The 26,665-nt window shown below is 39.2% G+C and overlaps 1 protein-coding gene across 4 annotated transcripts in view; it reads left to right on the top strand.

Moving 5' to 3' along the window:
* PSD3 (pleckstrin and Sec7 domain containing 3) overlaps positions 1-26,665 on the top strand; it is a 594,054-nt gene that overhangs the window by 542,555 nt on the left and 24,834 nt on the right. For all 4 annotated transcript variants that reach the window (XR_005371404.1, XM_038559855.1, XM_038559856.1 and 1 more), the window contains one exon: positions 14,248-14,391. Coding sequence is in view for 3 of the 4 variants with exons in the window: in XM_038559855.1 (XP_038415783.1) it covers positions 14,248-14,391 (144 nt within the window). In the remaining variant the exon portion in view is untranslated. The remainder of the gene's footprint in view (positions 1-14,247; positions 14,392-26,665) is intronic.

Raw genomic sequence — 26,665 nt, 5'->3', positions numbered from 1 at the left:
CCCCTCAAGCGGGCTCCCCTGAGGCAAGGTTAGGGGAGTTTTTAAAAGAAACTTGGGTAGGAATAGGGTACTGTGTAAGCATGGAGAGGCAGGGGTTTATTAGTACCTAAGCATTTAAAATTCATTTTTCTTCATATTTCACATGTCTGAATAGTATGTGAAATCTCCACCCCTAGGTGTGATTTTTAATATTATTATAAGGGAAGAAGTCCTTAAAAGTTCAGCACTGGGGTCCATCTTGGTGCAGACTGGTTTGGTCCGGTCTTTACCAGTCATCATAGTAAATATCTTCCTTTCAGTAAGCATCCTCACCCTGCATTCCTGCAAGATGTGCCACTCAGGAGGCACAGAGTTTTATCTTTCTTTTTTCTCCTTATGGAGAAGGCAAGGAACACTGTTCACAGTCAGGGTTAGGGGACGTGAGTCTAGTCCCTGCTCTGTCTCACCTGTACCTCATGGAGTTACCATTTCCTGATATGTAGTCCTCTTTTCTTTGAATTTCAGCCATTCTTCCTATAAAGGTCTGAATCAATGATCAATGATTATTTGAATCAATAATCAGTGATTAGTTTGTTCACTAAATGTTAGCTGTTGAGGGCCAGGCTTTGTGATAAACACTGACTGGAAACAAAGGGAAACCCTCTGCTTCCCTCTCACCCCTCTTTTTATCCTGTGGTTTGACCATCAGGGCAATAGTGGCCAGGGGGCCAGATGAGTGTGGCAGGGCTCGTTCATAAACTGGCCCTATATACACAGAGGGCAAGGAGAGACTGAAGAAAGAAGTAAACTGCTTCAGATTGGTAAGTGGTAGTTTTAATAAGCAATGGAACTTACTTAAGAGGTTTGTCTCAGCTGGCCACAAGATGAGATCTTTATACCCACCTGCCAGAATCATAAAGTTGAGACAGAGACCTTAATTGAGACCATTCAGATGGTTTCAAAACTACATTACTATTTCAAGGCTATGTCCTTGGGGCAGCTTCTAGCTCAGGAAAGGCAAGTAGAATGTCCATCTCATGGAGGGGAGGAGGTCAGGAGCCTCCAATTGCCCAGATCCAGTTTGCCTGTCAGCCGGTGGTTACATCCTCTTGATGACCTCCACCGACAGGCAAGCATTAGGGCGGTAGGATTTCACAGGAGGAAGTCATTCTTGTAATTGTGTCTCTCACTGGCCAAAACCACACCCTTCCCACCCCACTCTATTTTATACTGTTGGTCACAAATCCTGTCACTTCTGCTTCTTAAATAACTTCCATATCCTACCCACATTCCTTAATTCAGACTTTTGTCATCTTTCACTTAAATCACTGGTCTCTTAGCTTTTTTGATTATTCACCTTATTAATACTAAATATATGAGCAGATATCCTCCAATATATGTATATATTTTTATAAAAATATACTGTATGTCCTATTATCAATACAACATGGAAAAATGCTGAACATCAATAGTCATTAGGGAAATACAAATGAAAACCAGGAGATGCCACCTTATACTCATTGAGGTGGCTATAATTTTTTTTTTAATTTTTCAAGGAAAATAATGTACTGATGAGGATGTGGAGAAATTACAGCTTCGATATATTGCTGGTGGGAATATAGAATGATGCAGCTACTTTGGAAAACAGTTTGGTGGTTCATGAAATGATTAAACATAAAGTTAACATGTGACCCAGCAATCCATGCTTTGGTAGCAGGAGAATGAAAACAGCTTTTTACACAATGTTTTTTGCACAAAGTTCATAGCAGCCAGGGGTGGAAATGGCCATCTGCTGATGAATAGACAAATAAAGTGTGATATATCCATACAATGGAATATCATTCAGTTGTAAAACACAATGAAGTACTGATACATCCTACAAAATAGCTTGAAAACATTCTGCTAAGTGAAAGAAGCTAGTCACAAAAAGAAGCATATTGTGTGATTCCATTCCAAAAGGATCTCTCTTAGGAAAATAAAATGTCATAAAATTAAACTGTAGTGATGGTTGTACGACCCTGTGACTATACTAAAAAATAGTGAATTATATACTTTAAATGGGTTAATGGTATGCTATGTGAATTATATTCCAAAGCTGATTTTTAAAATTCTCCTCAGTGGATCGTCTTGCCTGGGTTGCACACAACCTACTTTGAAAAACTCTAACAGACTATTTGTATAACCACTTGAGATCTCTCTTCCTCCAGTCTTGCTTTGCTCCAATCCATCCTTCACAGTTGTGGCTAAAATATGACTCATGTGCTATCACTTAAACTTAATTGGCTCACTTTTGCCAAAAAGATGCAGTCCACACTCCTTGGCATCGCCTTAAATGGTTGACTACACTTTTCCAAAATAGACAGATTTTTCATTTCTTAGACATTTGTATTTAACATATATTAAGTATTCAATAAACAATTAAATCATGTTGAAGTTATGCAGAAGCTCACTAATGTTTAAAGTCTTTAAATCTCTTAAACATAAAATGATAAAATCTTTCTGACAATAGTTCAAACTGACTTAAAACTAATATTCTTTATTCTAAATTCCATATAGCTTGGGTGGTTTGATGAGGCTGCAGTATTTAGCAATTCAACTTATACATTTCCCAGAAGATTCTTAGAAATGTCATTGCCTTCTAAATCATCTACTTTAAAACAGCACAAAGGAACCAGTCTGAGCCCTACCCTCTTTAAGTCTTCTCCCCCTTTATTAAATTATTTATTCAGCTATTGTTTACTGAAGAACCTATATATCAGGTACTGTATTAGGTATGGGCATTATAAAAATAGCTAAGATGATTGTCTTGGCTCTCAGCTAATGAGAACTTAAGGAATGTGTTAATGTTATTCAGGTATTATATAAAACTATTCCATTACTATCTTTTCTGCCCAGTACTGCACACTACAGGATTTCTGCCTTTAAGCCTGTAATCAGTAAAGGAGATAAAATTCACACATAAGTCAAAGTATATTTTGTTATAAGCATGCAGTACAGACATTTAAGTGTTATAGTAATGCAGAAGTGGAAGAGATTGTGAGATCTGGAATAACACTGGTTTTGAGTGAATATCAAACTTTGGCAAGGATATAGAACAATGGGAATTTTTAGGCCTACTATGGAAATGTAAACTGGTAGAAACAGTTTATAAAACAAGTTAATGTCATCTTACAGATGTGCATATTCTAAAACCCCCCAATTCTGTATCTTGATTACATTGTAGGACAGTTTTTGCCCTTAGCCACTGGCAGCATGTTCAATGTAGCATCATTTATAATAGCCTCAAGAGACCTGAAAACAACCTAAACATACTGCAGTGGGATTATAGTATGTCCTACAGTGGAATGGTATACTTAAAAGAAATTAGAGTATATATGTGAATAAATCTTAAAAACATGTTGAGTGAAAAACAAATTGCAAAAGGAAACCTATAAAGTAGAACATATTCTCTGTTTTTATGGATCCTTATATTTGTACAGGAGAAGCATAGAAAAAGAATTAGATAGTGGTGCCTGGGTGGCTCAGTTGGTCAAGCAGGAGACTCTTGATTTCGGCTTAGATCTCAGAATTATGAGATCAAGCCCAGAGTCAGGCTCCATGCTCAGCAGGGAGTTTGCTTGAAATTCTCTCCCTCTGCCCCCACCCCTGCTTTTTCTCTCTAAAATAAATAAATAAATCCTAAAGATGAGTAAATTTTTATTTTTTTCTTTAGATACATGAGCATTTTTTATACATCATTCAATATGACTTTTTGTATATCGGAAACATTTTATTAAAGAAAAGAATACCAAATATTTAATTTATTGACATGGTCTGATTACCAAATTCTTTGTCAAACCTTCTATTAAATAATGTACATGTTTCAGTAAATACACAAAAGAAAATTATTTTGAAAGGAAGAAGATAGGGGCACCTGGGTAGCTCAGTTGGTTAAGCCTCTAACTCAGTTTTGGCTCAGGGCATGCCCCCCAGATCCTGGGATTGAGCCTTGCATCAAGCTCTGCGTTCAGTGGTAAGTCTGCTTCTCTGCTTTTCTCTCCTTCTCCCGCACCCCCTCCCCCCACTGGTGAGTGCACATGCACGCTCTCTCTCTCTCAAACAAATATTTAAAAAAAAAAAAAAGTAGGAGGGGCACCTGGGTGACTCAGTTAAGTGTCTGCCTTTGACTCAGGTCATGATCCTGGGGTCCTGGGATACAGCCCCGTGTTGGGCTCCCTGCTCTGTGGGGAGTCTGTTCCTCCCTCTCCCTCTGCTGCTCTGTGTGTACTCTCTCTGTTAAATAAATAAAATCTTAAAAAAAAAAAAGGAAAAATCTATTGATACATTCTTCTTAGTTCCAAATACCACAGACTGGGTAGCTTAAATGACAGAAATGTTTTTCTCACAGCTCTGGAGACTGGAAGTCTCAGATCAAGGCAGCAGCAGCATCAGAGTCTGGTGAGGGCTCTCCCTTTGGATCACAAATGGGCCCTTCTGCATCCTTACATGGTCTTTCTTAGAGTCTGTGCACAGAGGGAGTGTGTATTCTCTGTCTCCTAAGTGGTCTCTAATTCTGTCCTATCAGGGCCCTGCCTGCAAAACCTCATTTACCCTCAATTACTACTATAAAAGCCCTATGTATAGAGATAACTACACTAGGCTTCAACAGAAATTTTGAAGGGACTCAGATATTCAGTCCATAATATAGTCTGCAGCCTTATTTTTTTTAAAGATTTTATTTATTTATTCATGAGAGACACACAGAGAGAGAGAGAGAGAGAGAGGCAGAGACACAGACAGAGAGAGAAGCAGGCCCCATGCAGGGAGCCCGACACAGAACTCAATCCCAGGACTCCAAGATCACGCCCTGGGCCAAAGGAGGTGCTAAACCTCTGAGCCACCCAGGCTGCCCAGTCTACAGCCTTCTTGGAGAAAGAAACAAAAAGATAAATGAGAAGTTGTAAATAAAAGTTACTGAAGTATTGCTTTCATCTACTTACATCTATTATTAGTGTACAAGTGACAGGTTTGAATAAAATCTCAAAGTTTTTTTTTCTCCCTCTACTTTTCTGGTATCTTGTTGGGTTTTTATTTTAGTTAGTTGATAATAATTTGGGGGGAGGGTTATTTGTTTGTTTTAGAGAGAGAGAAAGCAGGAGTGGCAGAGGGAGACGAAGAGAGAGAATCTCAAAGACTCCATGCTGAGCACAGGGCTGACCTGTGGTTCAGTCTCATGACCCTGAGATCATGAACAGAGCCCAAATGAACAGTCAGATGCTTAACCGACTGAACCACTCAGGCACCCCTAGTTAATATTTAAAAATGAATTTTGTCATCTTTCATCTACTCTACTTGCTCCTGCCCTCTCTCTCATTTAGTTTTCCACTTATGTACTTAGCTTCTTAAAAACTGTTCATGTTCTCTTTATTTTGATGGCTTTAGACTTGGATTTTTTTCCTTGTTTGGCCTTTAAGATGTGCATTATAACAAATCCCTAACAAATACATTTGACTCATAATTTCTGAATATCTTTTTTTAATTTAGAATGATGCTATATAATCTTAATTTATGGTCATAATTATTCACTTCTTGGTAGTCTTTAGTTCTTCCCTCTCTATATAAAAAAATTATTTTTGAGAGCAAGAGAGAGAGCATGATCTGGGGAGGGGTAGAAGGAGAACAAGGCTCCCCCTTAAACAGGGAGCCCAACTCAGGATTCAATCCCAAGACCCCAGGGTCATAGCCTGAGCCTAAAGCAGATGCTTAACCCATGCACCCTAGATAAAATTTTTATATCTTAAAATTATGAGCCAAGACCCTGTCCTGGTGGGCCTAAAGGGGTGACATTAATGACTTACCCTCTCCCCCCTGTTTTGGGGTGTCAAGATGTCAGGGCTTAGTTACCGAGGGATAAAGGGTTGTCATAACCTGCTCAACCTCTAGATAGTGATGATATCGTGGCCTTGTGTGACATCATCAGAAACTGCCTGGTTTCACCCTGAGGACCACCAAAATGATGCCATTTGTGCAATATTACTGTACAGTCAAGTGGTAGAAGAACTTTTGAGATATAAGAAAATCCACCAAACACAAAGAGATGGAAAAGCATTCTATGCTCATGGATTGGAAGAATTAATATTGTGAAAACGTCCATGTTAGCCAGGGCAATTTACACATTTAACGCAATCCCTATCAAAATACCATGGAGTTTCTTCAGAGAGTTGGAACAAATCATCTTAAGATTTGTGTGGAATCAGAAAAGACCTTGAATAGTCAGGGGAATATTAAAAAAGAAAACCATAGCTGGGAGCATCACAATGCCAGATTTCAGGTTGTACTACAAAGCTGTGGTCATCAAGACAGTGTGGTACTGGCACAAAAACAGACACATAGATCAATGGAACAGAATAGAGAATCCAGAAATGGACCCTCAACTCTATGGTCAACTAATATTCGACAAAGTAGGAAAGACTATCCACTGGAAAAAGGACAGTCTCTTCAATAAATGGTGCTGGGAAAATTGGACAGCCACGTGCGGAAGAATGAAACTAGACCATTCTCTTAAACCATACACAAAGATACACTCAAAATGGATGAAAGATCTAAATGAGAAAAGAATCCATCAAAATCCTAGAGGAGAACACAGGCAACACCCTTTTTTTGAACTTGGCCACAGCAACTTCTTGCAAGATACATCTATGAAGGCAAGGGAAACAAAAGCAAAATTGAACTATTGGGACTTACTCAAGATAAAAAGCTTTTGCAAAGCCAAAGAAACAACCAACAAAACTAAAAGACAACCTACAGAATGGGAGAAGATATTGCAAACGACCTATCAGATAAAGGGCTAGTATCCAAGATCTATAAAGAACTTATGAAACTCAACATCCAAGAAACATACAATCCAATCATGAAATGGGCTAAAGACATGAACAGAAATTTCACCAAAGAAGACCTGGCCAACAAGCACATGAGAAAATGTTCTGCGTCACTTGCCATCAGGGAAATACAAAACCAAACCACAATGAGATACCACCTCACACCAGTAAGAATGGTGAAAATTAACAAGACAGGAAACAACAAATGTTGGAGAGGATGTGGAGAAAGGGGAACCCTCTTGCACTGTTGGTGGGAATGTGAACTGGTACGCCCACTCTGGAATACTGTGTGGAGGTTCCTCAAAGAGTTAGAAATAGATCTGCCCTACGACCCAGCAATTGCCACTGCTGGGGAGTGCAAAGATACAGATACAGTGAAATGGCGGGACACCTGCACCCCGATGTTTATAGCAGCAATGTCCACAATAGCCAAACTGTGAAAGGAGCCTCGATGTCCATTGAAAGATGAATGGGTAAAGGAGATGTGGACTATGTATACAATGGAATATTATTCAGCCTTTAGAAACGACAAATACCTACCATTTGCTTCGAGGTGGATGGACCTGGAGGGTATTATGCTGAGTGAAATAAGTCAATCGGAGAAGGACAAACATTATACGGTCTCATTCATTTGGGGAATATAAAACATAATTAAAGGGAGACCTCAACCATAGAGTTGAGGGCCCATTTCTGGATTCTCTATTCTGTTCCATTGATCTATGTGTCTGTTTTTGTGCCAGTACCACACTGTCTTGATGACCACAGCTTTGTAGTACAACCTGAAATCTGGCATTGTGATGCTCCCAGCTATGGTTTTCTTTTTTAATATTCCCCTGACTATTCAAGGTCTTTTCTGATTCCACACAAATCTTAAGATGATTTGTTCCAACTCTCTGAAGAAACTCCATGGTATTTTGATAGGGATTGCGTTAAATGTGTAAACTTGCCCTGGCTAACATGGACGTTTTCACAATATTAATTCTTCCAATCCATGAGCATGGACTGTTTTTCCATCTCTTTGTGTCTTCCTCATTTTCTTTCAGAAGTGTTCTGTAGTTTTTAGGATTAGATCCTTTATCCTCTTTGGTTAGGTTTATTCCTAGGTATCTTATGCTTTTGGGTGCAATTGTAAATGGGATTGACTCCTTAATTTCTCTTTCTTCAGTCTCATTGTTAGTGTATAGAAATGCCACTGACTTCTGGGCATTGATTTTGTATCCTGCCACACTGCCAAATTGCTGTATGAGTTCTAGAAATCTTGGGGTGGAGTTTTGGGTTTTCTATGTACAGTGTCATGTCATCTGCGAAGAGGGAGAGTTTGACTTCTTCTTTGCCAATTTGAATGCCTTTTATTTCTTTTGTTGTCTGTATGCTGAGACTAAGACTTCCAGTACTATGTTGAATAGCAGTGGTGAGAGTGGACATCCCATTCCTGTTCCTGATCTTAGGGGAAAGGCTCCCAGTGTTTTCCTATTGAGAATGATATTTGCCGTGGGCTTTTCATAGATGGCTTTAAGATACTGAGGAATGTTCCCTCTATCCCTACACTCTGAAGAGTTTTGGTCAGGAATGGAAGCTGTATTTTGTCAAATGCTTTCTCTGCATCTATTGAGAGAATACTGTGGTTCTTGTTTTTTCTCTTGTTGATATGATGTATCATGTTGATTGCTTTACAAGTGTTGAACCAGCCTTGTATCCCAGGGATAAATCCCTCTTGGTCATGGTGAATAATCTTTTTAATGTATTGTTTTATCCTATTGGCTAGTATCTTGTTGAGAATTTTTTCATCTGTGTTCATCAGGGTTATTGGTCTGTAATTCCCCTTTTTGGGGCAGCCCAGTTGGCTCAGCGGTTTAGTGCCGCTTTCAGCCCAGGACCTGATCCTGGAAACCCAGGATCGAGTCTCATGTTGGGCTCCCTCCATGGAGTCTGCTTCTTCCCTTTGCCTGTGTCTCTGTCTCTGTCTCTGTGTCTGTCTCTCTCTCTCTCTTTCTCTCTCTCTCTGTCTCTCCTGAATAGATAAATAAAATCTTTGAAAAATAATAATAACTGTCCTTCTTGATGGGGTCTTTGTCTGGTTTTGGAATTAAGGTGATGCTGGCCTCATAGAACAAGTTTGGAAGTATTCCATTCCTTTCTATCTTTCAGAAAAGCTTTAGCAGAATAAGTATTATTTCTTCTTGAAGCTTTTGATAGAATTCTCATGGGAAGCCATCTGGCGCTGGACATTTGTGTCTTGGGAGGTTTTTGATGACTGCTTCAATTTCCTTGCTGGTTCCTGTTCAGGTTTTGTATTTCTTCCTGTTCCAGTTTTGGTAGTTTGTGGTTTTCTTGAAATGCATCCAATTCTTCTAGATTGCCTAATTTATTGGGGTATATCTGCTCATAATATGTTTTTTTTTTCATAATATGCTTTTAAAATCATTTGTATTTCCTGGTGTTGGTGGTGATCTCTCCTTTTTCATTTGTGCTATTATTAATTTGAGTCTTTTTTCTTTGTATAATACTGGCTAATGGTTTATCTGTCTTTTTAAAAATATTTTATTTATTTATTTGACAGAAATACATAGCACAAGTGGGGACAGAGTCAGAGGGAGAAGCAGACTCCCCACTGAGTAGAGAGCCCAATGTGGGGCTCGATCCCAGGACCCTGGGAATAGGACCTGAGTGGTTTATCTATCTTATTAATTTTTTCAAAGAACCAACTCCTGATTTTGTTGAGCTGTTCTACAGCTCTTCTCGTCTCTATTTCATTGAGTTCTGCTCGAATCTTTATTAACTCTTTTCTTCTACTTGGTGTAGGTTTTATTTGCTGTTCTTTCTCTAGTTCCTTTAGCTGTGAGGGTAACTTCTATTTGAGTTTTTTTCCAGGTTAGCTTGTATCTGAGTTTTTTGAGGAATGCTTGTTTTGCGATGTATTTCCCTCCTGCTTTTGCTGTATCCCAAAGATTTTGAATGGTTGTATTTTCATCTTCCTTAGTTTCCATGAGTCTTTTTAACTCCTCTCTAATTTCCTGGTTGACCCATTCATCTTTTAGCAGGATGCTCTTTAACCTCCACGTATTTGAGTTTCTTCCAAATGTCTTCTTGTGATTGAGTTCAAGTTTCAAAGCATAATGGTCTAAAAATATGCAGGGATAATCCCAATCTTTTGGTATGATTGAGACCAGATTTGTGACCCAGTATATGGTCTATTCTGGAGAAAGTTCCATGTGCACTTAGAAGAATGTGTATTCAGGTGTGTTTGCATTAAAGTTTTGGAAGTATCTGAAATCCATCCGGTCCAGTGTATCATTTAAAGCTCTTATTTCTTTGGAGATGTTGTGCTTAGAATATCTATCATTTATAGAAAGTGCCATTTTGAAGTCTCCCAGTATTACTGTACTATTATCCAAGTATGTCTTAACTTTGGTTATTAATTGATTGATATACTTGGCAGCTCCCACATTTGGGGCATAAATATTCATGATTTTTAGGTCCTCTTGTTGGATAGATCCTTTAAGTATGATATAGTATCCCTCTTCATCTCTTACTACAGCCTTTGGGATAAACTTTAATTTATCTGATATGAGGATGACCTTCTTTGAGGACCATTTAAATGGTAAATGGTTCTCCACCCTTTCATTTTTAGGCTTTAGGTGTCCTTAAGTCTAAAATGAGTCTCTTGTAGACAGCAAATAGATGGACCTTGCTTTTTTATTCAGTCTGAAGCCCTGCATCTTTTGATGTGATCATTAAGCCCAGTCATATTCAGAGTTGCTATTGAAAGATATGCATTTAGTGTCATCAGAATACCCATTCAGTCCCTGTTTTTGTGGATTATTTCTTTGGACTTCCTCTTTCTTTTACAGAGTTCCCCTTAATATTTCTTGCAGAGCTGGTTTTGTGGTCACACATGCTTTCAGTTTCTGCCTATCTTGGAAGCTCTATCTTGGAAGCTCATTTTGCTCAGTGCAGAGTGTCTGTATGAGTGGGCTGCATCAAGAATATCAACCGTGCTGCGGCCCCTGTGGCTCAGCAGTTTAGCGCTGCCTTCGGCCCAGGGCATGATCCTGGAGACCCAGGATTGAGTCCTATGTCACGCTCCCTGCATGGAGCCTGTTTCTCCCTCTGCCTGAATCTCTGCCTCTCTCTCTCTTTCTCTCTCTCTCTCTCTCTCTCTCATGAATAAATAAATAAATAAAATCTTTAAAAACAAACAAACAAAAAGAATATCAACCATGACCCAAGAAATTTCCCCTAGGTGATTCTTCCAAGGTCAGAGGCCAAACACTGAAAACAAAGATCAGAGCGAAATAAAACAAAAGGACCTCTAAAGTGAAAAACAAATTTTAAAACAAAATAGTAAAAAGTAAAAGGCCAGGAATCCCAAAGAAGAAGAAAAAGAACAGAAAAGAAAGAAAGAAAAGGCCTGGACTGGGAGATGGTGGTGGTGAGGAAGTGTAGTGGAGGGAGAATGTAGTCTATCTGAGGGGTTCTAGAGGGTGATCCTCTTGTTTCTGAGTATATTAAGTTCTGTATGTTAGAAGATGCTCAGTCCCAAGTTTATATAAACCAGAAATACTTGTAGAGGGCTCCAACATTGACCCCCAAAACATAAATGTGATAAAAGAGGTGGGCAGAGAGTAGCCCAGTGGTGCAGTGGTTTGGCGCCACTTGCAGCCAGGAGTGTGTTCCTGGAGACCCGGGATTGAGTCCTGCATCAGGCTCCCTGCATGGAGCCTGCTTCTCCCTCTGCCTGTGTCTCTGCCTCTCTCTCTGTCTGTGTGTCTATGAATAAGTAAATAAATAAATCTTAAAAAAAAAAAGAGGGGGGCAGAATGGGAATGAGGAATCTCACAGAATGAACCAGCACAGTTGGTTCTGGGTGCATACTGGTATGGTTTAGAAGGTATTAACTTCTGCCATTGTAGAACAAAATGAGGCAGAGAAAATAAAAAACACAAAACAAAGAAAACATATCATGTATATCTCCAAAATTAAGTTGAATATGTTGAAGGGAATTTAGAAGTGGAAAATATACCTAGGACCTGTATTTGTAGAAATATCAAAGTCAAAAATGAAGAATCTTAAAAATGAAGAGGTGGTAAAATATTGTAGTTAAGGTGGGAAAAGAGGAAAAAATGGAAATTTATAGTCTGATATAAAAACTAGTTGTACTGGAAAAAGGAAGAAAAGAAAAAAAATAGGAGGGGTACCCTCTCGTTCTATATACTGTGAATCTCTCGACTTCCATTGGAGCTTTCCAGCACTACTCGGTCAAGAGCTTGCTCTTCCCCTGTTCTTCCAGCTGCTTTTCCAGGGGTGGGTCTGCTGTGCTGATTCTCAGGTGTGTGCACCTGGGGGAGATTCCCCACCCCCTGCCAGGTGCCGGGGCTCAGTGGGAGCCGTTACCCCATGAGGCCTCTGTTCCCTGGCAGCCTCACCCCTCCCAGGCACAGGGTGACACCAGAGGAACAACAGCACTGGCGGCAGGCCAGCTCTCCAGCTATGGAGTCAGCTCCCAGGGTAACCACTTGTAGCTCCCAGTCCACACTGGCCTGGATGCTTCCGGGGCAGGGGTGCTGATCTGCACAGCTCGGGGGCACCCAGTGGTCAGGAGAGTCGTCGCTGTCCTGTGCCCTCCCTGCCTCCGCCTATCTCCAGGGGAGCGCAGGATTGTGGGCTGTGTCCCCCCACGCCCTGGGATCCACAGTCTGTCCTACTGGAATCGCACTCTTGGAGCCTCAGCTCCTGAAGGCAGCAAGGCACAGCCCCCTCGGTCCGGAGTCCCTGCCTGACCAACCGGCTTCTCCCTGAGGCCCCACCGGGCACACTCCAGCCCTTTACCGAGGTCTGCCCACAGTCTGTGGCCACTCTTCCCTGGCGTACTTCCTCAGTGACTCTGGGAGATTGGAGGCTCCACTGCCCCTCCTGCGGTTCTGCCCAGTTTCCCTGATGAGCACCTTTCCGTATGGGAAGAATCTGGTGCAGATTTTTTTTTTAAGATTTTATTTATTTATTCTTGAAAGATAGAGAGGCAGAGACACAGGCAGAGGGAGAAGCAGGCTGCATGCAGGAAGCCTGATGTGGGACTGGATCTGGGGACTCCAGCAGGCGCCAAACCACTGAGCCACCAGGGATCCCCCCCGGTGCAGATTTTTAACATTCCTGCTTCTCTGGGGCTGGGCTTTCCTGTCCTGGAGGCTTTCACCACCAGCCTTAGTCCAACTCTTCACCTAGATAATAATTTTGATTTATAAAATGCCATATGGAAAAAATTCAGCTGGAAATTGTGGTGATGATATGTTGTGCATGTTAATTTTTTACCTTTAATTCTGCTTGTGTTCATCCACAGTGACATGAATTTTGGGAACAGAAGGGAAAAACTCATCTTTTTTTTTTAATGTCATGCCTTTTATAAGAAGTACAAATGGTATGTTCCTAAAATAAGAAGTTAATAAAAGAGGGAAATCCCTTTTGTCTGCTATTTTAAAAATTATGATATTATTATACAATATATATTTATCACCTACTTTAATCAGTTCCTTTCATTCACTTTCATCCATTATGTCTTACTGTGCATGTAAAATTTATATTCAACAAGAATTTGGGTAATATATTTGTGAAAGTGGAATATTAAAAAGTGGTTATGCAATTACAGGAATGCAAGAAAATGCCAATCTTTTTCATTTTTAAAATGTTGTCAGAGGGTTTGATCAGCATCTTTCATTATTGTAAGGTGATAAAAATGGTGCTGGTAGGATGGGAGTTCTCTGACATAGGATCAATCATGTTGCGTTGGTGCTTGGTGCCTATCTATAGTAACACTGTCTAGGCAAGAATTGCTCTATAGGTACATTTAATTGAATCATTACTTTGGGTCAATATGATTTTGAAAGAAGTCAGAACCTATACTACTTTGGAGGGAAAAAGCATAAGCTGCTGCATTTTTTAGAATATCATCTGATAGTCTACAGAGAATGATTTATTGGTGGCATTGCTTTTCTCAAAATGGAAAAAAAAAAAAACTAAGCAGAGATGCTCTTCATTCATTGTGACAGACGGAGGAATCAGCAGCATTGCTGAGTGAACAGGGAATGAAAAAGTCATGCAGGACTCTAAGGATAGGTGCTTCACTGGGGCCTTGCCTTTTGAACTATTCCTTAGGAAGCCTGGTCTCACTCCATGACAGCTACCCTTGATAAGGGGCTCTGAAAGTGTTTGGATTTCAGCAAGGGGCCTGGTTGTCATTCTGCAGAGGTACATATGAATACTAGTCTGAGAAAGTTGATAAGATGGGGCAGCAGCGGCACACTGGACTGTTTTGATTAATTAAAATCATTCATCATCAGAGATTTTGAAAAGTACTCTATGATTTTTTTGATTGACTTATTTTCCGGATGCTAAATAGCTTAATAATTTCCTGCAGGAGGAACAGCTGAAATCTCATGAAAGCAAGCTGAAGCAGATTACCACTGAGCTGGCTGAGCACCGCTCCTATCCCCCAGACAAGAAAGTTAAAGCCAAGGAGATAGATGAATACAGACTGAAGGATCACTATCTGGAGTTCGAGGTATGTTGAACCGAAATGTAGTAAGTGCCTATGCCTAAGTTATTTTATGATTTTTCCACCAGGCAGGTTTTCTTCAGCCACCGTAACTGTAGGACATGTATCTTGGCCGTGGCTCTAACTTGGAGCTCCAGGCATGGTCTAGTTCATGCTGCCACTCGTGTCCAAGATTCTATTGAAGCATCAAACAAACATTAAAAAATAATAATAACTGCCAGTTTATGTGCTTAAAAGCAAATAGCCTGCTCATTTGGGATAAGGTGTGCCTGCTGTGAGAAAAAAACAACATTAGATGGACAATGCCAGAATGGGCAGCTGGTTTCTATGTGTCTGTGTCTTTTCTAACAGAGTTTTAGTCTAAATAAATAAATAAAAATACAGTGGAGGAAATGAGCTACAGGGTGATATGAAACATCAGCTTCTTCCTACATGCCTGCTTTTAGGCAACACTGATGCATTGTTCCTCTCCTCACCTGTATCCTTCAGAAGGAGATTAATAGATCAATTGTGTCATATCCATGAAGTATATAGCAAGTATAGTTATTAAAAAGAATGAGGAAGGGGCAGCCCGGGTGGCTCAGCGGTTTAGCGCCGCCTTCGGCCCAGGGCCTGATCCTGGAGACCTGGGATCGAGTCCCACGTCAGACTCCTTGCGTGGAGCCTGCTTCTCCCTCTGCCTGTGTCTCTGCCTCTCTCTCTCTCTCTCTCTCTCTCTCTCTCTCTCTCTGTGTGTGTGTGTGTGTGTGTGTGTGTGTGATGAATAAATAAATAAAATCTTAAAAGCAAAGAATGAGGAGGATCTGTAATCTCTGGGTAGGTGAAAAATTTTACAGCAAGGTGAAAGCAGTATATATAGTCAATGTTAGCTTTGGCTACATTTTCTCTCCAGTTAGACAGTATCAGGGTTAGGAAGGATCTTCTGACTCCCTCCCCCCCTTCAGCTGCCACTTTCAGACATTTAAAGTGTCTTTTGTTTTGCTTTACATGGATAGCATATAGTCCAAAATGAATAAATCAGTTATTTTAAAATTTCTCACATGATTGTGTTTTCTGTTAGGTGTGCTAAATCCATCTTTAGCTACTGTTTTTCTTCTAGTTACAGTCTGTTTTACTTCCCATCATTCATCTCCTTTATTCCCATCTTACCATCCTGTTTCCTCACATAGGAAGGAAGAAAGCCTTATCTTGAAACTCAGAATCATCTGAGCACCCTCCTCCTGGCACCTGCAGGCCCCCACGTCTAGCCAGGAGTCAAATCTCAGTGTTCTGTCTCTATAGTGTCTTGCTTCTGTCCCTTCCTTATCACAGGCATTGCTTTTATACTTCCTTTGCTCATGCCCTGGGATTTTCATCTCTCACCTGAATGTGGTGGTTACCTCCTGCTCTTTAGTTCTCTTCTGACAGTTTTCTAAGGCTTAACCCAGACAATGGCGTTCCTCTCTTCAGCAGTTGCCATGACTTCCCCTACAATTCTCCCCACAACTTATGAATAAAGTCTCGATCCTTAATTTAAGAGGATTTGGATTCTTTCTATGTTTCCACCACACTAGTTTTTCCACAACAGCCTTTGTGTATGTTAGTCACATTTCTGCCCACTCTCTCCAAGCACACCTTTGTTCCTCTACTTTCTTCTGCTCCAAATGCTCTTCCCTGCACCTTCATTTCTAAGAGTCCTGTTCATCTTTCAAGATGCAGCTCAAATTCCTCCTCATGTAGTTTTGGAATGTTGTTGGCTTCTGGAGTGTATGGATAAGAAAGAATTCTCAAGATGTCATTGGTGCAAAAAAATAAGTTGATTTATTATTGAAGCACCCGGACTGGACTCCTGGGCAGAAGGAGCTGCACTGGGAATATGAGCAGTGATTGGTTATGTATTTTTTAAGTTTGTCTTTACAAAGGAAGTTTCCAAAAGGATTTTTGTATGTTAAAGAAGCTTTATAGGATCCTGGAGGCCTAACTGTTGTCACACTAAGGTTGTTTTTTCCTCTAGCAAAGCATTAAAATTAAGACAGTTGGGAGTTCCTGGAGGAATGTCATTCTCTGCCTGTCTCAAGTATTTGTCAATAGGCTGCAAGTTGTAAGGAACTTTAATTTTATCTACATTTCTTTTGCCTTTGTTCTCCACATCAACCTTGCCAGCAAAAGACCTGAAAAATATTTTTTAAAAAATAAACAAAACAACTACAGCTCATCTTTCTTTCCCCAGGCTTGTTCATTCTTGAGAAATGGGAATATCTCAAAAAGCAATCATAATTCTTCACACTCCTAGAGTAGCTTTCACCTATAGGCCCTTTTATTTTCACACATGCTAATTAAATTTCCCAACACCTCAGTCCCCTGTTTCTGGTCCCTAACAACTCACTTTCAGTCCTTGCCTTTGCAGATTATAAGTCTGCTCCCAGGAGACGGGGGGTGGCTGCACGACCATGGGAGGGTTGTCACTGCTAAAAGCACTCCTTATTTTCAAACGTGCTCCGGTGCCCCCTTTTCAAAAATGCAACCTAACAAGAGCAGCATTTTCATTTCCTGATGAAACTTAGACCAAGCTTTGTGGGGATAAATGTTGCTTTCATCATACCATCACCTCAGGGAACCTGAAGATTGTACCCACAGCCTCTGGCTCATTAAAATCATATTCTGATGCTGATGTGTTAGGCATGTTAGATTGTCTCTCAAACTGCATTAATTTGTGTCCACCAGGAATGTAGAAGAGTAGATGCTATCCAAACAGGCTTTTGTAAAAGTAATCCTTTTTAAAAATGAATTATTATTTTTCATGAACTTAAAATTGAAATAGTATATCTTGTGGGGTCCACTTTGCTATTCTTTCAGCCACCAGTATTTGCCTTGTGTGTGTGCTTATGGAGATCTTTTATATAGCAGTAAGTACCCTGCTTTATGAACAGCATTCCCTGAGCAGACAACTTCATTCCCCAGATGGATCTAATCTCATTCCCTGAATAGGGGACGTGAGAGTGGTTGATCATCTTGTATATTTTATCACATTCTGGAACATGCACTGAGTGCTCAATACATATTCATTGAATAAATGAGTGGAATTTTATTATTATATATAAAAAATAACATCAAAGAAAGTAGTTCTCTGAGATAGCTTAGTGTAGGTCCCCTGAGAACAAATCTGATAGGCAGATGAGAACAGAAAGCACTAGCATTCTCCATAGTTCAGTGTGAACCTCAAATGGGCAGTGACAAGAAGGGGAGTTTTAATCCCATCTGCATGCAGTCACCAAGAAGAATCAGAGACAGAAATGAGCTCTTTCACCTATTCCTATAGAAAGGGCCTCCCTGTGGTTTCAGACCACAGACAGTTCTTATAATTTTTTACATCTTGGTAAAGACAAATGTTTTTTGTTGTTGTTGCTTTTTAAGATTTTATTTATTTATTCATGAGAGAGACAGAGAGAGGCAGAGACACAGGCAGATGGAGAAGCAGGCTTCATGCAGGGAGCCCGATGCGGGACTCAATCCCGGGACTCCAGAACCATGCTCTGAGCCAAAGGCAGATGCTTAACCACTGAGCCACACAGGCATCCCAAGACAAGTGTTTTTATTTTGTTAAAATATTAAACTTTTAGTAATTACACTGGGAGTTGTTCCTAAATGTATGCATTTCAGTTGTTTATATCCCAAGGTGTTCTCAGTACCAACAGTTCTTCATGGTGGGCCAAATTCACAGCTCTTCCTGTGCCTCAGAAATATTCTCTTATCAACAATAGCCATTGTTGTTGATAAGAGAATTATGGAAAGACTTCAAATATCCATTGACTAATAGATGGATGAAGAAGATATATACAGAAGATATATACACACTGTTACTCAGCCATCAAAAATAATGAAATCTTGCCATTTGCAACAATGTGGATGGATCTAGAGAGTATTATGCCAAGTGAAATTAGAGAAAGACAAATACCATGTTTCGCTCACATGTAATTTAAGAAACAAAACATGAACATAGGGAGAAAAAAAAGAGAGGCAAACTAGAAAATAGACTTTTAACTATAGAGAACAAACTGAGGTTTGCTGAAGGGGAGATGGGAGGGAGATGAGCTAAATGGGTGATGGGTATTAAGGAGGTGCCCTTATTGTGATGAGCACCAGGTGTCATATGTAAGTTATGAATCACCAAGTTCTACTCATGAAACCAATATTTCACTATATGTTAACTAACTAGAATTTAAATTAAAACTTCAATAAAGAAAAGAAGAAAGCACTACCTTTTACTGCCTCTTAATTTTTCAAGAAGTATTTGTCTTAGATCTGACAATAAATATATAAAATGCCCCCAAAAGAAGAAAGAAATAGTCTCCAAACTCTGACAGTATGTTACTAGAAATTGTACTAAATAAATAGGTTCAGAGTTTGTTTCATTTTTGTTTTAAGGTCTATACAAAATCTACAGAAAAGAAAGAAAAGAAAGCAAGGAAACGTCCATTTATCTTACTAGCCTTAGCGTGTAATAAATAGATTCTCTTTTACTTAAAGCAGCAACTTTCCTTTAGAATGGGCTATCATTGACTAAATCCGTGCCTATCTCTCTGTTAACTGTTAGTTAGCAGGGAAGGGCAGTTGTTTTGTTTTTGATTAGATTGGTACCCCCAAGCTGTGGCTATTAATTCTTTGGAAGAGTTCACCTGGAACCTAAACTCACTTTTGAAAGAGCTATTATACATCAAAAAAAAAAAAAATGAAAGAGCTATTAGACATCACAAGTCTCTGTTCAGAAACTCACCAATTTCAAAAAATAAATATCAGTAATAGCCTCACTTCTTTAAAAGTAATTTCTACTTTATTCAGTTCCTATTTCACTTAAAATTGTCTAAATGCTTCTGGTGCATTTGGAAATTTTTCAAGATATGAGAGAGATGGATACTTTGAATCAAATATAAAAATTTACAAAACTTGAGCCAGTCAAAGCACAGTAGGCTGAGCTGTGCCAGGAAACCTCTGAGACCTTTAAGAAACAGCCCTGTTAAGGAGATTCCTTTGATAGCATGGTAGCCCCATAAATTTGTCTTAGTTTCTTCAGCCTTAAAGACAATAGCAATTAGAAAGTGAAGTTACTATTTACAACAAGATCTTTTTCATGTAAGAATTAGGTTTTCAGAGGAGTTAAGATGGCAGAGGAGTAGGAGACCCTACTTTCATCTGATCCCTAGAATTCGGCTAGATAGTTATCAAGTCATTCTGAACACCTGTGAAATCAACCAGAGATCTGAAAAAAAAAAAAAAAAAGAATTGCTGCAATTCTACAAATAGAAAAGTGACCACTTTTTGCAAGGTAGGAGGTGTGGAGATATGAATCCAAGGCAATACATTTATTAGAAGATAAACCACAGGGGGAGGGAGTCTCTGTAAACATGTTACCAGAAAGTATTATAAGCAGCATAGAACAAAATCAGAACTTTTAGAAGTCTGCCTGAAAGGTCCTCAGGAGGTGAAGAGGGGTGGAATCCCAGATGGGACAGCATGGTCTCAGGATCCCCAGGGTCTCAAAAAGAATGCAGGTGCCTGAGTGTGGCAGAGTTCCCAAGCATCGACAGGGAATCCAGCTGAAAACATCGAGTCCAGGTGCTGACTTTTTACTCAGTGTTACAGTAAACCATGAATGACTGCATGGTCAGGTGACCACTCTCCAAGCAAATGCCCAGCAAGAAGCAGAACTATGGTGAGAGCCCCCTCCATCCCCTGAGAGGAGTGACATGGGGGCACGCCAAAGGAGTCCATAAAGTTTGGAGGCTGGAAATGGAATCCTATATCCCAGATAAAAACGCTTGGTCACAGGCTGGGTGAACAAAGAGGTTGGAAACCAGGGAGACAAGAGTGATTGACTACTTTTCTGTGAGTTATACTGAAAGGTAGAGGGCACAAATGTTCAGCTCCAGAGCTAGAGTTGGGACACCGCCATTTTCATCCCCCACATCAGTGCAGAAAGCCTTCAGGCAGCAAATCAGGCACAAAGAGCAATCCAGAGCCTCTCACACTGAGCACAACCCCTTGACATGAGCACAACCCCTTGACAAGGGCAAATGCAATTCCACATGGGGAAAGACACCCGAGAATCAGCACAACAGGCGCTTCCCCTAGAAAACCAGTAGGAACATCCTGCTAATACCAGTTTACCCATTATAGAGAACTGCAAAACTTAAGCTCTTGAGGAAGGCAATATTTAGCATTCCTGGTTTTTTCTTCTTATTCTTTAGTCTTTTGTTTTTATAATTTCTTCCTTTTCAGCTATTTCCTTATTATATCAAATCTTTTTTTAGATCTTTTTTAATTTTCATTTTTACATTTATGTTTTTTTTCCCATTTTTGGCTTCCTTTCATTCAATTTTATTTTCGTATGTGTTTTTTTTCTTTCCTATTTTGGGATCTAGTTTGTGCTAGCAACAGACCAAAATATACCCAAGATCTAGTTTATCATCCTGCTCAACTTCTTCTTTGATTTTATTCTGTGTGTGTGTGTGTGTGTGTGTGTGTGTGTGTGTGTGTTTCTGTTCCTTACTGATTTGTTTACTGTATATGTTTCTGGTGGTGGTGTTGCTATTTTTGTATTTTCTCTGTTTCATCTGTTCTTTTCTGGACATAATGACAAGACAGAAGACCTGGCCCAAAAGAAAGAACAAGAGCCACTACTCATTGCTAGGGATTTTATCAAGACAAATATAAGTAAAATGTCAGAATGAGAATTCAAAACAATGATTATAAAGATACCAGCTGGGCTTGAGAAAACCATAGAAGACACTAGAGAATTCCTCACTGTAGAAACAAAAGAACTAAAATCTAATCAGGTTAAAATCAAGACTTCTCTGAGATGCAATAAAAAATGGAGGCTCTAACTGCTGGGATAAATAAGACAGAATAGAGAGTCAGTAGTATAGCAAACAAAATGATGGAGAATAAGGTAGCTGTGAAAAAGCTAACTATTGGATCATGAAGTGATTTGAGGATTTGAGAGATCAGCAATACCATAAAATGAAACAGTATTAGAATAATTGAGGTCCCAGAAAAAAAAAGTAAAGAGAGAGAGGAGCAGAAGGTTTATTTGAACAAATTATGGCTGAGAACATCTCTGATCTGGGGAGGGAAACAGACATTAAAGTTGAGAAAGCACAGAAAACTCCCTGAGAGACAAAAAAAAAATAGGTCAACACCTCAATATATTATAGTGAAGCTTGCAAATTTCAGAGAGAAAGCCCTGAAAGCAGCTGCAGACAAGAGGTCCCTAACCTACAAAGGTAGAAACATAAGGCTGGCAGCAGACCTGTCCAGATAGACCTGGCCGGCCAGAAAGGACTGCATGATATATTCAAGGTGCTAAATGAGAAAAATATGCATCCAAGAATACTTCATCCAGCAAGGCCATCATTCAGAATAGGAGGAGTGATAAAGAGCTTCTAGGACAGAAAGAAAATAAAAGAATTGTTGATCACTAAACTAGCCCTCCAAGAAATATTAATAAACTGACTTATCTGAGTGAAAAGAAAGCCCAAAAGTAACAAAGATCAGAAAGGAACAGAGACAATTTACAGAAACAGCAACTTTAACCATAATAAAATGGCACTAAATCCTTATCTTTCAATAATCACTCTGAATGTAAATGGACTAAATACTCCTAACTAAAGTCAAGGGTATCAGATTGGATGAAAAAGCAAGACCCATCGATATACTGTCTATAAGAGACACATTTTAGACACAAAGATACTTCTAGATTGAAAGTGAGGGAATGGGGAACTATTTATTATGCTAATGGACATCAAAAGAAAGCTGGGGTAGCCATCGCTATTTCAGACAAATTAGAGTTTAAGCCAAAGACTGTAATAAGAGATGAAGAAGGATACTAATCATAATAAAAGGGTCTATCTAACAAGAAGATATAACAATTGTAAATACTAACTTGGGAGCGGCCAATTATATCAACCAATTAAACCAAATTAAATAAATACATTTATAAATAATACAATAATGGTAGAGGACTTTACCACCCCACTCCCAGCAAGGAACAGATCATCTAAGCCAAAGATCAACAAGGAAACAAAAGCTTTGAATGACACACAGGAGAAATGGACTCCATAGATATATTCAGAGCATTTCATTCTAAAACAGCAGAATACACATTCTTCTCAAGTGCACATGCAACATTCACCAGAGTAGATCACATACTGTAGATCACATACTACAGAGTAGGGTCACAAATAAGGTCTCAGTCAATATCAAAAGATTGAGTTTATTTCCTGCATATTTTCAGACCACAGCACTTCCAAACTTGAGCTCAATCACAAGAGAAAATTTGGAAAGGACACAAATACATGGAGGTTAAAAAACATCCAACTAAAGAATGAATAGGTTAACCAGGAAATTAAAGAAGAATTTTTAAAGTCATGGAAACCAATGAAAATGGAAAGACAACACTTCAAAACCTTTGGGATGCAGCAAAGGTGGTCCTAAAAGGGAAGTATATAGCAGGACAGGCTTTTTACAAGAAAAACAAGAAAAGTCTCAATACATAAGCTAGCCTTAGACCTAAAGAAGCTGGAGAAAGAACAGCAAATAAAGCCTAAATTCAGCAGAAGAGAAATGATAAGCATTAGGGCAGAAATCAATGAAATAGAAACCAAAAGAATAGTAGAACACATCATTGAAACTAGCAGCTGGTTTTCTGAGACAAGATCAGTAAACCCCTAGCCAGACTTATAAAAAAGAGAGAGAGAGAGAGAGAGAGAGAGAGAGAGAGAAATGATCCAAATAAATAAAATCATAAATGTAAGAGGAAAGATCACAATAACACCAAAGAAAAACAATTATAAGAACATATTATGAACAACTATATGCCAACAAATTAGGCAACCTGGAACAAATAGATGCATTCCTAGAAACAGAGAACTACCAAAACTGAAACAAGAAGAAATAGAAAACCCAAACAGGCCTATAACCAGCAAGGAAATTGAAGCAGCCATCAAAAATCTCCCAACAAATAAGACTCTGGGACCAGATAGCTTCCCAGTGGAATTCTACCAAATATTTAAAGAACAATTAAGTCCTACTCTTATGAAGCTGTTTAAAAAAATAGAAATGGAAGGAAAACTTCCAAACTTGTTCTATGAGGCCAGCATTACAATAGTCCCAAAACCAGACAAAGACTCCACCAAAACCAGGGATACAGACCAGTATCCCTGATGAACATGGATGCAAAAATTCTCACCAAGATACCAATACAAACCCAACAGTGCATTAAAAGGATTATTCACCATGACTAAGTGGGATTTATTCCTGGGCTACAAGAGTAGTTCAACATCTGCAAGTCAATGAAAGACCACATTTATTTAAAAAAAAAAGAAAGAAAAGAAAAGAACCTCTCAATTGATGCAGAAAAGCTTTTGACAAAATACAGCATCTTTTTTTGATTAAAACTCTCCACAGTGTAGGGATACAGGGAACATACCTCCATATCATAAAAGCCATCTACAAAAAGTCCACAGTGACTATCATCCTCCATGAAGAAAAACTGATAGCCTTTCCCCTAAGACCAGGAACAGAACAGTACTAGAAGTCCTAGCCTCACCAATGAGACAACAAAAAGAAATAAAAGGCATTCAAATTGGCAAAGAAGAAGTCAAACATTCCCTCTTCACAGATGACATGATATACTATATTTGGAAAACCCAAAAGATTCCTCTCAAAAATTGCTAAAACTGATACAGGAATTCAGTAGAGTTGTAGGGTATAAAATCAATTCATAGAAATCAGTGGCATTTCTATACACTAACAATGAGGCAGAAGAAAGAGTAAGGCATCAATCCCATTTACAATTGCACTAAAAACCATAAGATACCTACGAACACACCTAACCAAAATGTAAAAAATCTGTACCCTGAAAACTATAGAACACTTATGAAAGAAATTAAGGAAGATAGAAAGAACATTCCATGTTCATAGGTAGAGGAACAAATATTGTCGAGAGCAATCTACTCATCCAGTGCAGTCCCTATCAAAATACCATTGACATTTTTTCACAGAGCTGGAACAAATAATCCTAAAATTTGTATGGAACGAGAAAAGACCTCAAATAGCCAGAGGAATGTTGAAAACCAAAGCTTGGTGGCATCACAATGCCTGATTTCAAGCTGTATTACAAAGCTGTGATCATCAAGACAGTGTGGTACTGGCACAAAGACAGACACATAGATCAATGGAACAGAATAGAGAACCCAGAAATGGACCCTGAACTCTGTGGTCAACTAACCTTTGACAAAGCAGGAAAGAATATCCACTGGAAACAAGACAGTCTCTTCAACAAATGGTGCTGGGAGAATTGGACAGCCATGTGCAGAATGACACTAGACCAGTTTCTTTCACCACACACAAAAATAAACTCAAAATGGACGAAAGATCTAAATGTGAGACAGGAATCCATCAAAATGCTAAAGGAGAACACAAGCAGCAACTCTTTGAACTTGGCCACAGCAACTTCTACCTAGACACATCTTCAAATGTATAGGAAACAAAAGCAAAAATGAACTATTGTGGCTTCATCAAGATAAAAGCTTTTTTGCACAGCACAGAGATAGTCGACAAAACCAAAAGACACTCTACTGAATGGGAGATGGTATTTCCCAGTGTCTTATCAAATAAAGGGTTAGTAAACAAAACCTATAAAGAACTTATCAAATTCAGCACCCAAAAAACAAATAATCCTGTCAAGAAATTGGCAGAAGATATGAACAGTCATATCTCCAAAGAGGAGACAGACACATGAAAAAATGCCCAACATCGCATGGCATAAGGGAAATACAAATCAAAAACATAATGAGATACCACCTCACACCAGTGAGAATGGCTAAAATGAACAATACAGGAAACAACAAATGTTGGAGAGGATGTGGAGAAAGGAAACCCTCCTTCACTGTTGGTAGGAATGCAAGCTGATACAGCCACTCTGGAAAACAGTATGGAGGTTCCTCAAAAAGTTAAAAATAGAGCTACCCTACGACCCAGCAATTGCACTATAGATATTTACCCAAAGGATACAAACATAGTGATTAAACCTGCACCTCAGTGTTTATAGCAGCAATGTCCACAATAGCCAAACTATGGAAAGAGCCCACATGTCCATCGACAGATGAATGGATAAAGAAGATGTGGTCTATATATACAATGGAATATTACTGAGGGACACCTGAGTGGCTCAGTGGTTGAGCATCTGCCTTGGGCTCAGGTCTTGATCTTGGGGTCCTGGGATTGAGTCCCACATCAGGCTCCCTGGAGGGAGCCTGCTTCTCCATCTGCCTATGTTTCCACCTCTCTCTCTGTGTCTCTCATGAATAAATAAATAAAGTATTTTTTAAAAACCAATGGAATATTACTGAGCCATCAAAAATGAAATCTTACCATTTGCCATGACATGCATGTAATGAGGGTATTATGCTAAGTGAAATAAGTCAATTGGAGAAAGACAATTACATATGATTTCACTCATATGTGGATATTAAAAACAAAACAGCATCATAGGGAGAAGGAGGGAAAACTAAAATATGACAAAAATCAGAAGGGAGACAAGCGTAAGCAACTCTTAACTCTAGGAGGCAAACTGAGAGTTGCTGGGCGGGGAGGTGGGTGGGGGAATGGGGTAACTGGGTGATGGGCATTAAGGAGGGTACTTGGAAAAAAAAAAGGAGGGTACTTGATGGGATGAGCACTGGGTATTATATACAATTGATAAATCACTAAACTCTACCTTGATGCTAATAAAAGTATTAGTTCATTGAGATTTCTAAAAAAACAATTAAGATGTTTTTATTGGCATCAATAATTAATCGTTAGACCTAAGTAGTGAAAGGGAAATGGTGTAGCTGCCCAAACTGATTAAAAATATAAGTGGGCTGTAAGAGATATAATGAAAAGGGATTAGAGTTGGGTTAATAGAGATTGGTTTCTAAGGTTCATTGTAGAGCCAGCTGGAAACCTGGTGGCCAACGCGATGTCAGTGAATTTTATGTGGCCATCAGACCTAATGTCAGCATTTTTGTTTGATTACCATAGTGCTATATTTTTTTCATTGTAATTTATATGCACTGAGAGAAGATAAGCAGTATCTTCTCCATGACTCCCTATTATATCACATCTGGTAGGTTTCCACATTGACTTGTTGGCCTGGCCCCCGGAGGCATTTGGGTTTGCCATCCCTAGAAAAAAGGCTGCAGCCAGTTGTATATATTTTGTCTCAGTTAGATGAGACATTTGAATATGTGCTTTGGAGTCA

Source organism: Canis lupus, chromosome 16 (assembly GCF_011100685.1).
Source record: "Canis lupus familiaris isolate Mischka breed German Shepherd chromosome 16, alternate assembly UU_Cfam_GSD_1.0, whole genome shotgun sequence".
In the NCBI taxonomy this organism is placed as follows: domain Eukaryota; kingdom Metazoa; phylum Chordata; class Mammalia; order Carnivora; family Canidae; genus Canis; species Canis lupus.
This window is presented reverse-complemented; position numbering and strand designations above follow the sequence as displayed.